The following is a 13,191-nucleotide window of genomic DNA, read 5'->3' on the forward strand; positions in this document are numbered from 1 at the left end:
TCGCGTTTATGGCTCATTTCCCCGAATAAAGATTGCAGACAATTTATTTATTTTTTTCACACAACGAGCAGATAAATTGGTTTTGTCGTTTTTTTTTTGTAGCCAGCCTTGCCCGCATAGCCACGTAATTAGCGCGGAATGCACGTGGGACTATTTTAACCCTTTCTTTGACAACTGCAGTCAATGGAACTTGGTGATGAATAGCAGCAAACCGCCTGCAATATGCAGACTCCCCGTCTTAGATACATCCGTGCTAAATCCTGCTTCAAGTCATTGTGAGAATATTGAATAATGCCAGGCACCCAATCGGCATCATTCAGGGGAGGAGAAATTCAGCTGAAAACACAGATCTTTGAAAGGCAACTGGTGTGCACAATCACAGCTGCACAATCTGAGAGTTAGGAAGCATTTTCCTCTCTGGGAAACTCAAGTCTTCATATGAAAAGTGCCTGGAAAGAAGATTTTCTGTCATTTATGTTATTTTTTATGAATTAATTTGCATTATTTCTCCATTTTTTAGACTATTGTATTGACTTTTAGTTCATTCATGTTCCATCTAGACCTAATCTGTTGAGTTCTTTATCCATTTTTGACCTCTTCCATATGTATTGTATTCTCATTTGTGTCTTTTTTGTCTATTTTATATCACCACTTCTGCATCCTGTTACTTATGTTCGGTTTTAACCATCGATCACCCATTCCCAGTTATCGACATATTTCTTTATTATTATAGACAAAGTCAACCCCTTTTAGGACTCGCTACGACAAAAATCATTGGCGTCCTTCTGACTTTATCGAGCTATAGTCATGGATGACCTGCAGAACGTCAATTCCACGTGGCCAGGTTCTACTTTATCTTCGGACCACTCTATTCTGAGGTATCTAAATAGCACCGAAGAATATTTAGCACATCTTTGTGGGCCAAAGCGAAGTCGCTTGTCGTTGCCCATGACTCTAGTTTACGCAGTTATCTTCTTGGTGGGGGTCAGTGGTAACATGCTGGTGTGTCTGGTGATCTTAAAGCATCATAATATGAGGACTCCTACAAACTATTACCTGTTCAGTCTGGCAGTTTCTGACCTCCTGGTCCTCCTTATTGGGATGCCACTTGAAGTCTATGAGATGTGGAGCAACTACCCTTTCCTTTTTGGTCCCTGGGGTTGTTATTTTAAGACAGTTCTTTTCGAAACTGTGTGCTTCGCCTCTATTCTTAGTGTGACCACAGTCAGTGTGGAGAGATACGTAGCCATTATGCATCCCTTCCAAGCCAAACTGAAGAGCACCCGAAGAAGAGCTCTTAGGATACTCATCACACTTTGGATCTTCTCCATTCTTTTTTCCATTCCAAATACCAGTACTCATGGCATCGAACTGCAGAACTTTCCCAATGGAAGTCTTATCCCTGACTCTGCCACTTGTACTGTGATCCAACCCATGTGGATATACAACTGTATCATCCAAGTCACATCTCTGCTCTTCTTCGTGCTGCCAATGGGAGTCATCAGTGTCCTTTACTGCCTCATGGGCATTAAAGTAAGTTTGATGTCTTTGACAACATAATACTTATATGTGATTTTGAGGTTATATACAGCTGTAGCTATAGGATCTTATTGTCTCATAGCTTATTAAGCCTCAAAAATGTACAGTGAAACATCTCAAAAAGATCACCTTTTTGAGAAGACCATCAAATCTTCAGCATCATCATATATTTTATACATAGGCTACTTAATTGAGTAGAACACCCCTTTTCCTACTGTACCATACCATCATGTATTCTGAATAGTGGCTATTTCTTTGAGATGACCACCTATCTGCCCTCTTTATCTAGACAAGATCTTCATTATCATAATATAATATGAATGCATTTTACTTCTTTGAGGAAAAGATGTCTTTATCTAGAACAGATCTTCAGGACCATCATATATTTTGCATTCTAGATGTTTTTGAGAGAACCATCCCTTGATCTAAACTAGATCTTCAGTACCATCACACATTGTGAATACTAGCTACTTCTTTGAGAAAACAATCCCTTGATCTACACCAGATGTTCAGTTCCATGATATGTTTTGCACATGGGCTATTTCTTTGAGAAATACACCCTTTTTCATACTGCCTACCAGATCTTCCATGCCATCATACATTTCACATACTAGCTTTTTCTCTGAAACGACCACCTATCCCCTCTTTAACTAGTCAAGATCTTCATTATTACATATTTTAAATACTTCCTATTTGAGAGGAACACTCTTTGACTTAGACCAGATCTTTAGTACTTGCTATATGTTTGAGAGAACCTTACCTTGATCTAAACCAGATCTTCAGTACCATCATATTTTACAAATAATAGCTACTTCTTTGAGAGAACCATCCCTTGATCTAGATCTTGATCTTGATCTTCAGTACCATAATACAGTATATTATGAATACTTTTTTTATTTCTATGAGAAGAACATCCCTTTATCTAGACCAGATGTTCAATACCATGATATATTTTGTAGATGGACTAGCTCTTTAAGAGGAACACCCCTTTTCATACCACAGACCAGGTCTTCCATATCATCATATTTTCTGCATACTGGCTATTTCTATGGGATGACCAATTCTCCCCTCTTTATCTAGATTAGATCTTCATAATCATGATATATTTTGAATATTTGCTATTTATTTGAGAGGAACACCTTTGATCTAGACCAGATCTTCAGTAATTTCATATAATTTATAGACTTGTTATTTCTTTAGCAGGACCATCCCTTAATCTAAACCATATCTTCAGTACCATCATATACTAAGAATACTTTCTACTTCATCTAGACAAGATCTTCAATATTATAAAATACTATGAATCCAGGCTTCTTCTTTGAGAGGAACACCCCTTGATCTAGACCAGATCTTAAGTACCATCATATACTCTGCATACTATCTATTTTAGAAATCATCCCTTTAGAAAATAGTTTTCAATTAAATTTGGAGGGTAAATGGTTTCATTAAATATCAATTTTTAGAAAAAGGCAACAACTACTAAGAAGAGCAATATCAGATTCGACAACAGCTACCTATGACCTAGATGAGACGTGACTTCACGATAGATGATAAGCATAGCGGTATGCCAACTGCTGGGAATATCACAATCATATCAACAGGAGAAACACAGAAGGGGGAAACTTTAGTGCAGGTGGCAATGAGTTTATTGAATACATGAGGTCTATAAATCTCTGTTTCATCCTTAGTGTTTTATTTCAATCAGTGATTCATCGCCTGCAGGTGTAGAAGAATTAAAATTGTCTTTTAACTCTTTGTGGAAATCTTGTGACATCAGTAGTCTAGTAGTCTGGGTCGGTCGGTGATTAGAAATATAACTGACGTGTCTTCGATCGCACCAATCCTCCATTAAATGGTAATAAATCCAATCCGTTAGTATGCCGAAGTATTGTCACTCATTCTAACAGCTACCTTGCAGTAGCAATGGATAGACTGGTAATGATGTATGAAACAAAAAAATAACACAGTGAGTTCAGCTACATCTTCCAAAACTAGGTTATTCCTGGAGATTATACTATTTATTGTCCATCATTTACTTTACAGCTCTAAAATTGAAAACAGTCCTTTCTTCATCACAGATAATAACAAAACAGTCCTTTCTGTTAGGGTCGGCGGAACGCACCAAATATAAATAATAGTAGGTGCGTTCGCCGCCAAGGGTCCACCGTGCGGTAGGTGACAAGACCGCTGCTGAACAATGGCAGATGCACCTAGTAGGTGCGGGACTGCGCTCGGGTTAACGTCACCCGAACACTAAGGGTGACTCCGTACAACCACAGAGTCGCTTGGAGAACACTAAAGCAAAGGCACAGGCCCTGTTAGCGTCACAGAGGCCTGCATGTGGCGTCGCAGCCGCGAACACCAAAAGTTGCTGTTACTACAGCGCAGCGGCAGAGAAAAGCCGCAAGCGTCGGCGCAGAGGACCGGGCGCCGACGGACGCTAGTGTAGGTGTGGAGCAAGTGGCGTGTAGCTTGCCACAACCCTGGAGCTGACTATTCACACTCGGTCACCACTCGTAATATCAGAGGGTAGGGGTTTCATAATGAGTTAGACACCAGTCCATACATCCATCACCATACACACACAGAATAATATGCTACACTAGCGCATGGCCGAGCCGCCATGCGGGCTTTTTATAGCCATGCGCTTCCGGGACCTTCCAGTACTTTGGGAAGGACCAATCAGATTCGACATAGGACCTGCACATGTGACCCCTGCTCTCCACTGAGAGGACAAGTTGCGGGCATGCCCAGTAGCACGGCACGAGGACTTAGCCTCTGGAGCAGTTCCCTGCAAAGCAGGTTGTGCTACCATTGCTGCACCAGAGGTGGCAGCAACATCCAGGCTCACAGAACGAGTCTGAGGGGAATGCCTGGCTCGCCGTGATTGCTGAGCTGGAGTCTGAGCGGTCGGAGGAGAATGAGAGACCGCAGGATGTCTGGCTCCGGATTCACGCTGTGCAGTGCCAGGAATCCGACGCCTAACATTACCCCCCCTCCTAGGGCCCCCCCCCTCTGAGCCTCACCGCGCTCAAAGGCCGCGATCAGGAGCGGTGCATGAATGTTTTCCACCGGCTCCCAGGTCCGAGCCTCGGGCCCATGACCCTTCCAGTCCACCAAATAAAATTTTTTGCCACGGACAAACCTGCGCCCCACGATGGCGTTAACCTCAAACTCATCAGACGATAAGTCTGATGACCCGGCAGATGACTCAGAAAACCGGACCATGTGAACTGGTTTGAGGAGGGACACATGGAACACATCCGAAATGGCCAAATGTGGAGGAAGAGCCAGGCGGTAGACCACCGAGCTAAGTCGCTCGAGGACCTTGAATGGTCCAATGTATCGCGGTGCAAACTTGGGAGACTCGACCCGCAGTTTAATGTTTCGGGTGGAGAGCCATACCATTTCGGCAGGGGAGAAGCTTGGCGCAGGCTGCCGATGCATGTTGGCGGACGCCCTCATCCTTTCTTTAGATGCCCGGATAGCATCCTGAGTGCGATCCCAAATGTCCCGGGCCTCCACTGCCCAGTCTGCCACCCTGGAGTCGGTGGAGGACACTGGCATCGGGACAGGGACGCGTGGATGTTGACCATAGTTTAGGAGAAAGGGCGTCTGACCAGTGGAATCAGCCACCGCATTGTTTAGGGCAAATTCAGCCCAAGGTAGCAAGTTTGCCCAGTCATCCTGCCTGGCAGAGACAAAATGCCGTAAATAGGTGACCAAGGTCTGATTGGATCTCTCGACCAAGCCATTCGTCTCGGGATGGTAAGCGGAGGATAGATTTAGCTCGATGCTGAGTAAACTGCAGAGCTCCCTCCAAAACCGAGACGCAAACTGGGGTCCGCGGTCACTCACAATTTTGTCTGGCATGCCATGTAAACGGAATACGTGCTTAATGAACAAGGTGGCTAGACCTCGAGCGGAAGGCAGGCGTGCGAGTGGCACCAGATGCACCATTTTGGAAAAATGGTCGGTGACCACCCAGATGACCGTACTGCCACCAGACTTGGGCAGGCCAACTATGAAATCCATGCCTACCATCTCCCAAGGTCTATCTGCCACTGGCAGGGGAAACAACAGCCCCGCCGGCCTCTGTCTAGAGGGTCTGTTCCGAGCACACGAAACACATGCTTGCACGTATTCCTTGACATCTCGAGCCATATGTGGCCACCAATATGACCTTGCCAGGAGTTCGGCGTTCCGTTTATTACCAAAATGGCTACCCACCCTGGAGGCATGTGCCCAGGTGAGGACCTCCGGCCGTAGCTGAGGAGGCACCAAGGTCTTGCCCGGTGGTACCGACTCGAGAGCAACTGGAGCCACGGTCGTAAAACTCTCCGGCGGGAAAATTAACCGAGGCTCAGCTTCTCCTTCTTCCGCTGAGACCACAGAACGTGAGACAGCATCCGCACGGACGTTCTTCTCTCCAGAGAGGTAGTGGAGGGTGAAGCGGAATCGGGAAAAGAAGAGCGACCACCTGGCCTGACGGGAATTCAGGCGTTGGGCCGTCTGTAGATAGACCAGGTTTTTATGGTCCGTATATACCTGAAAGGGAAACCGGGCTCCCTCCAGGAGATGTCTCCTCTCAGAAAAAGCCAACTTCATGGCTAGCAGCTCCCTGTCGCCGATGGAGTAATTTTTCTCCGCCGGTGAGAAGGTCTTGGAATAGAAGAAGCAGGGATGCTTCCGACCTTGAGCATCCTTTTGATAAAGGACTGCTCCTGCACCGACGGAAGAAGCATCTACCTCAAGGATAAACGGCTTATCCACATCAGGACAATGTAATATGGGAGCGCCAGCAAAATGTGATTTTATAGCCGAGAAGACCTTGGAGACATGTTCTGACCAAGCATTGGGGTTAGCTCCTTTCTTGGTGAGAGCAACCAAAGGAGCCACCAGTGTGGAAAAGTGTGGTATGAACTAGCGGTAGTAATTCACGAACCCCAAAAAGCGCTGCACCGCTTTGAGGGAATGGGGTTCCTGCCAGTCCATTACCGCTTGTAGTTTGGCAGGATCCATGGCCAGCCCCTGGGCCGAGATGATATAGCCCAGGAACGGCAAGGACTCCTGCTCAAACTGGCACTTCTCCAGCTGGGCAAATAGCGAGTTCGCCCGCAGACGGTCGAAGACCCTGCAGACGTCTCTCCGGTGGGTGGTCAAATCTGGCGAAAAGATGAGTATGTCATCCAGATAGATCACCACCGAGGTAGAGAGCATGTCGCGGAAGACGTCGTTGACAAAATCTTGGAGGACAGCTGGCGCATTACAAAGACCAAAGGGCATAACCAGGTATTCGTAATGGCCATCCCTGGTATTAAAAGCTGTCTTCTATTCGTCTCCTTTGCGAATGCGGATCAGGTTGTATGCACCCCGCAGATCTAATTTAATAAAGATCCGGGCCCCCCGCAACCTGTCAAATAACTCCGAGATCAACGGTAGGGGGTATTTGTTTTTAACCATGATAGCATTGAGACCTCGGTAGTCAATGCAGGGGCGTAACTCTCCTTTCTTCTTCTGTACGAAGAAGAACCCTGCACCAGCCGGTGACTCAGATTTTCTGATGAAACCCCTAGCCAGGTTCTCCCAGATATATTGGGACATAGCCTCTGTCTCAGGGAGTGATAAGGGGTAAACACCAGTGGCGTAGCGTGGGGGGGCGGGGGGGGGGGGCGGTCCGCCCTAGGCGGCAAGTATGTGGGGGCGGCGCCGCGTGGCAGCAGCAGTTCCTCTTCTCTCCTCTGCCGTGGAAGAAGCGCGGACTCCGCGGAGGCACAGTGCAGGCGCAGCTCAGCCTCAGGCGCTTTCTACCTTGCTCTGCTGAACTCGCACTCAGGTGAACGCCCATCCGCTCCTGGAGCCTGGACGTCGGAGGAGGTGTTGGCCGCGGGTCGGAGCTGCCCGAAGAACACGTGGCTGCTGAGCTGAGGTGACGCAGGAGCAGATCCCGGGACACAGGAGCCGGTGAGTGAGGGGGACGGCGGGAAGCGCTGCCCAGCCTGCCCGGGATATCTGTGAGGGCCCTGAGGGGAGACACTCAGACTGTGACACCTGCTGTGAGGGCCCTGAGGGGAGACACTCAGACTGTGACACCTGCTGTGGGGGCCCTGAGGGGAGACACTCAGACTGTCTGTGACACCTACTGTGAGGGCCCTGAGGGGAGACACTCAGACTGTCTGTGACACCTACTGTGAGGGCCCTGAGGGGAGACACTCAGACTGTCTGTGACACCTACTGTGAGGGCCCTGAGGGGAGACACTCAGACTGTGACACCTGCTGTGGGGGCCCTGAGGGGAGACACTCAGACTGTGACACCTGCTGTGGGGGCCCTGAGGGGAGACACTCAGACTGTCTGTGACACCTACTGTGAGGGCCCTGAGGGGAGACACTCAGACTGTCTGTGACACCTACTGTGAGGGCCCTGAGGGGAGACACTCAGACTCTCTGTAACACCTGCTGTGGGGGCCCTGAGGGGAGACACTCAGACTGTGACACCTGCTGTGGGGGGCCCTGAGGGGAGACACTCAGACTGTCTGTGACACCTACTGTGAGGGCCCTGAGGGGAGACACTCAGACTGTCTGTGACACCTACTGTGAGGGCCCTGAGGGGAGACACTCAGACTGTCTGTGACACCTACTGTGAGGGCCCTGAGGGGAGACACTCAGACTGTGACACCTGCTGTGGGGGCCCTGAGGGGAGACACTCAGACTGTGACACCTGCCACACCGGCTGTATTATACACCGGGGTCCATCAACCCCAAATGTTCTGCTTTGTGTGGTCGGATCAGTTACTCATTTTCCTTTTTCTGGTTGCTCCAATGCTGACACTATGGCCTTGAGTCCTGGAGATTGGCGTCTTCTACTCCAGCTGTAATGTAGTCAGCGCTGGATACAAACGCCTCGAGAGCAGATATCAGCTTCCTAAAAAAATGCCACAACTTTTCAACTGCTCTGGACTCCACCGGTCACGTACGCGGCACGCCTGTCATATTCGCCAGTCATGTACGCCAGTCAAGTATGCCAGTCATGTAGGCCCATCATGAAAGACAGTCATGAATGCCAGTCATGTATGCCAGTCATGTACACCTGTCATTTATGCCAGTCATGTGCACAATGTATGTACGCCAGTCATATACGCCAGTCATGTAAGCCAGTCAGGTAAGGTAAGCCAGTCATTTACGCAAGTCATGTATGCCAATCATTTATGTCAGTCTTGTAAGCCAGTTATGTAACCCAGTCATGTACGCGAGTCATGTATGCAAGTCATGGAGGGCAGTCATTTACGCCAGTCATGTACGGCACCAGTGAGCCTTTTATAGAAGCTATGTACACCTGTATACACCTCTGGAAGCCACCTATCGAAGCTATATACAAGTATACACCCCTGGGAACACCTATATATGCTATATACCCATATATAAGTCTAGAAATTTAGAAATAATAACAGAAGAGTTAGTAGCAGACTAAAAATTAGATCTTTGAGTGTAGTGTGGGCTCTTCGGATGCTTCCGGATTATCAACGACCAAAGGGGCGGCAAATTTTTCGACCGCCCCGGGCGCCACAAACAGTTGCTACTCCACTGGTAAACACAGCCTCGGGGAGGCTCTGTGCCTGGCAGGAGATCAATCGGGCAATCATAGGAACGGTGCAGCGGGAGCGTCTCCGCAGACTTCTTAGAGAAGACGTCCGCGTACTGGTGGTAGGGTTTGGGGAGCGCGGAGAGATCCGCAGGCACTTCAGTGGAAGCCACCTGAATGCTGCCCCTCAGGCACCTTCCCTCACAGTCCTTGCCCCAGCCCAGTATCCTCCCCGAAGACCAGTCAATATGAGGGGAGTGGCAACGAAGCCAGGGAACTCCGAGGAGCACCTGATCGATGCCATTGGGCATAATAAGCAGGGACAGAGTCTCCTGATGTGAGGGTGAAATAGAGTCCGAGTGGGGCTGTCTGATGGGTCACCTGAGACGGTAACGGTGCCCCATTTACCACCCTAATGGTCAGAGGTTGGGAGAGTAACACCAGAGGGATAGCGTGTCTCTGGGCAAAAGTCGAGGACATAAAGTTCCCCTCGGCCCCGGAATCCAGGGTGACCTCTGCCTCCCAGGTGGAGGACCCACTATCTAACGTACCCCGGAACACCGGTTTGGGTGAAAAGGGTCCCACCTTGGATTGACCACCACCTACGGCCACTGAACGTGGTCGTCTTTTCAGCCGCTGAGGGCATGTGCCAGCCGAGTGGCCAAACTGTCGGCATTGATAACAGCGCACAGAGCTTCGCATCGGACGCGACTTAGTGCCGGTGCGAGACACCTCCATAGGCTCAGAGGAAGGGAGCTCCTGTGCGGAATATATCAGCGGCTCGGTAAAGGTGGGAGCCAAATTAACCCTACGTCTGGATTGCGCTCGTTCCAACCCGCGCTCCGTGAAGCGGAGGTCAATGCGGGTGGAAACGGCGATCAACTCCTCCAGACTTGTGGGAATTTCCCTAGTAGCTAGAGCATCTTTTACGTGCTCAGCCAGGCCTCTCCAAAACACCGGGACCAACACTTTGTCCGGCCACTCTAACTCGGAAGCCAGTGTCTGAAATTGGACAGCATGATGGCTAACCGAAAGTGACCCTTGTGTTAAGGATAACAGTTGGAGAGCCGTATCGTGTGTGACCCGTGGTCCCAAGAAGACTTGCTTCAGAGCCGCGAGGAACTGAGCAGCTCCCTGTACCACGGGATCATCACGCTCCCACAATGGCGTGGCCCAAAGTAATGCCCGGCCAGACAACAGGGAGACAATAAATCCCACCTTAGCCCGCTCTGTAGGAAACCGTGCAGCCAGCAACTCCAGCTGAATGGAGCACTGATTAACGAATCCCCTACAGGAGGCACTATCACCTGAAAACTTATCGGGGAGCGGGAGGCGAGACATTGTTGGCAAGGGCAAAAGTGTGGGCGCACGTGAGATAGCCTCAGCGACTGTCTGAGCAGCAGCTAGCGCAGCATTCGCAGCTGAGTTGGTGCTCTCAATAGCCGCCAACCTGCTATCCAGCTGCCGAATGTAGCGCTGCAGCTGCTGCACGTCTGCCATTGCCAGCCAGACCCTGGCGCTAGTGTAATGTTAGGGTCGGCGGAACGCACCAAATATAAATAATAGTAGGTGCGTTCGCCGCCCGGGGTCCACCGTGCGGTAGGTGACAAGACCGCTGCTGAACAATTGCAGATGCACCTAGTAGGTGCGGGACTGCGCTCGGGTTAACGTCACCCGAACGCTAAGGGCGACTCCGTACAAACACAGAGTCGCTTGGAGAACACTAAAGCAAAGGCACAGGCCCTGTTAGCGTCACAGAGGCCTGCGTGTGGCATCGCAGCCGCGAACACCAATAGTTGCTGTTACTACAACGCAGCGGCAGAGAAAAGCCGCAAGCGTCGGCACCGAGGACCGGGCGCCGACGGACGCTAGTGTAGGTGTGGAGCAAGTGGCGTGTAGCTTGCCACAACCCTGGAGCTGACTATTCACACTCGGTCACCACTCGTAATATCAGAGGGTAGGGGTTTCATAATGAGTCAGACACCAGTCCATACATCCATCACCATACACACACAGAATAATATGCTACACTAGCGCAAGGCCGAGTCGCCATGCGGGCTTTTTATAGCCATGCCCTTCCGGGACCTTCCAGTACTTTGGGAAGGACCAATCAGATTCGACATAGGACCTGCACATGTGACCCCTGCTCTCCACTGAGAGGACAAGTTGCGGGCATGCCCAGTAGCACGGCACAAGGACTTAGCCTCTGGAGCAGTTCCCTGCAATGCAGGTTGTGCTACCATTGCTGCACCAGAGGTGGCAGCAACATCCAAGCTCACAGAACGAGTCTGAGGGGAATTCCTGGATCGCCGTGATTGCTGAGCAGGAGTCTGAACGGTTGGAGGAGAATGAGAGACCGCAGGATGTCTGGCTCTGGATTCCCACTGTGCAGTGCCAGGAATCTGACGCCTAACACTTTCTTCATCACAGATAATAACAAAACAGTCTGTTCTTTGGGTAAGGAAAAGTAAATCAAATGGTCTCACCAACTTGGTAATACAAGCATTTCTCAGACTCAAGGATAGACTGACCACAATGGACAATCTTTATCCAACGCAACACTCAAACTGCTAAACTATTCCCAGCTGCCTTATATTTGATTTTTAAGACCTGGAATGGAGTATGGAAGTAACCTTTCCCACCCCGACTCTTTTGGTTGCTCCTAAATCCTGGATCCAAAATCCTGACAAAATAAAAATCATCTCAGTAACACATGCCTGCTATCCAGAACCTTACCTCCTGCTTTCTTACAATATATATAAATATGTTAAGCAAGTTGAAGATGAAATTATCTCTAAAAGGCCTATCATTAAAGATGATACATTTCCTTTGTATTTTAGTAAAAAAAAAAAAAAATATATATATACCATATATACTCGCGTATAAGCCGAGATTTTCAGCCCATTGTTTTGGGCTGAAAGTCCCCCTCTCAGCTTATGCGCGAGTCATATACCGGGGGTCGGCAGGGGAGGGGGAGCGGTGGTGTCAGATCATACTGACCCCCTGGCGCGGTCTCTGCAGCCCCCTGCTTCTCCCAGCCTTCCTTCAGCGGTCACGTGGTACTGCTCATTAAAGTCATGAATATGCATATATTCATGACTTTATTGAACGGTACCATGTGACCGCTGAAGGAAGGTGCCAGAGACCGGAGAAGCCAGCGGTGACACCGGCACCTGTCCCCGCCCACTCAGGACACTGGCACCAGGTCCCCAGCAATGAGAGGTGAGTATGTCATTTTATTTTTGCAGCAGCAGCAGCAGTGGCAGCATATGGGGCAAAATCTATGGAGCATCTTATGGGGGCATAAACTATGGACCATCTTATGGGGCATTTTAAAGGGGCATAATCTATGGAGCATCTTATGGAGGTATAATCTATGGAGCATCTTTTGGTGGGCATAATCTATGGAGCAGCATATGGGGCATAATCTATGGAGTAGCATATGGGGCATAATCTATAGAGCATCTTATGGGGGCATAATCTATGGAGCAGCATATGGGGCATAATCTATGGAGTAGCATATGGGGCATATTCTATGGAGCACCTTATGGGGCAGCATATGGGACATAATCTATGGAACATCTTATGGGACCATAAACTTTATGGAGCAGCATATGGGGCATATTTTTCTATGGAGCATCTTATGGTGCCATTATTAACCTTTGTGCAGCATTATATGGGGCTTATTTTGTATGGAGCATCTTATGGGGCCATCATGAACTGTATGGGGCATTATATGGGGCTCCTGATTCAATATGGATATTCAAAAACATTTAACCTACTGATGTCTCATTTAATTTTACTTTTATTGATATCTATTTTTATTTTTGAAATTTACCAGTAGCTGCTGCATTTTCCACCCTCGGCTTATACTCGAGTCAATAAGTTTTCCCTGTTTTTTGTGGCAAAATCAGGGGGGTCGGCTTATACTCGTGTCGGCTTATACACAAGTATATATGGTGTATATATATTTTCATTTTTCACATTTTAAAAATTACAAAAAGGAGAATGGTCCAATGCAAAAGATTGGGCATCCTGCATGGTTAGCACCTAGTAACACTCTCTTTTAAAAT

The 13,191-nt window shown here is 48.6% G+C and overlaps 1 protein-coding gene across 1 annotated transcript in view; it reads left to right on the forward strand.

Annotated features, from left to right (window-relative positions):
* Positions 1–387: 387 nt before the first annotated feature.
* Positions 388–13,191, forward strand: part of NMUR2 (neuromedin U receptor 2) — a 52,654-nt gene continuing 39,850 nt past the window's right edge. Inside the window, exon 1 of the mRNA XM_073567923.1 lies at positions 388–1,533. Within this exon, the coding sequence (XP_073424024.1) occupies positions 808–1,533 (726 nt within the window). The 5' untranslated portion in view covers positions 388–807. The remainder of the gene's footprint in view (positions 1,534–13,191) is intronic.

This window comes from Dendrobates tinctorius, unplaced genomic scaffold (genome assembly GCF_039654945.1).
Source record: "Dendrobates tinctorius isolate UK_male_01 unplaced genomic scaffold, ASM3965494v1 ptg000020l, whole genome shotgun sequence".
Lineage (NCBI taxonomy): Eukaryota > Metazoa > Chordata > Amphibia > Anura > Dendrobatidae > Dendrobates > Dendrobates tinctorius.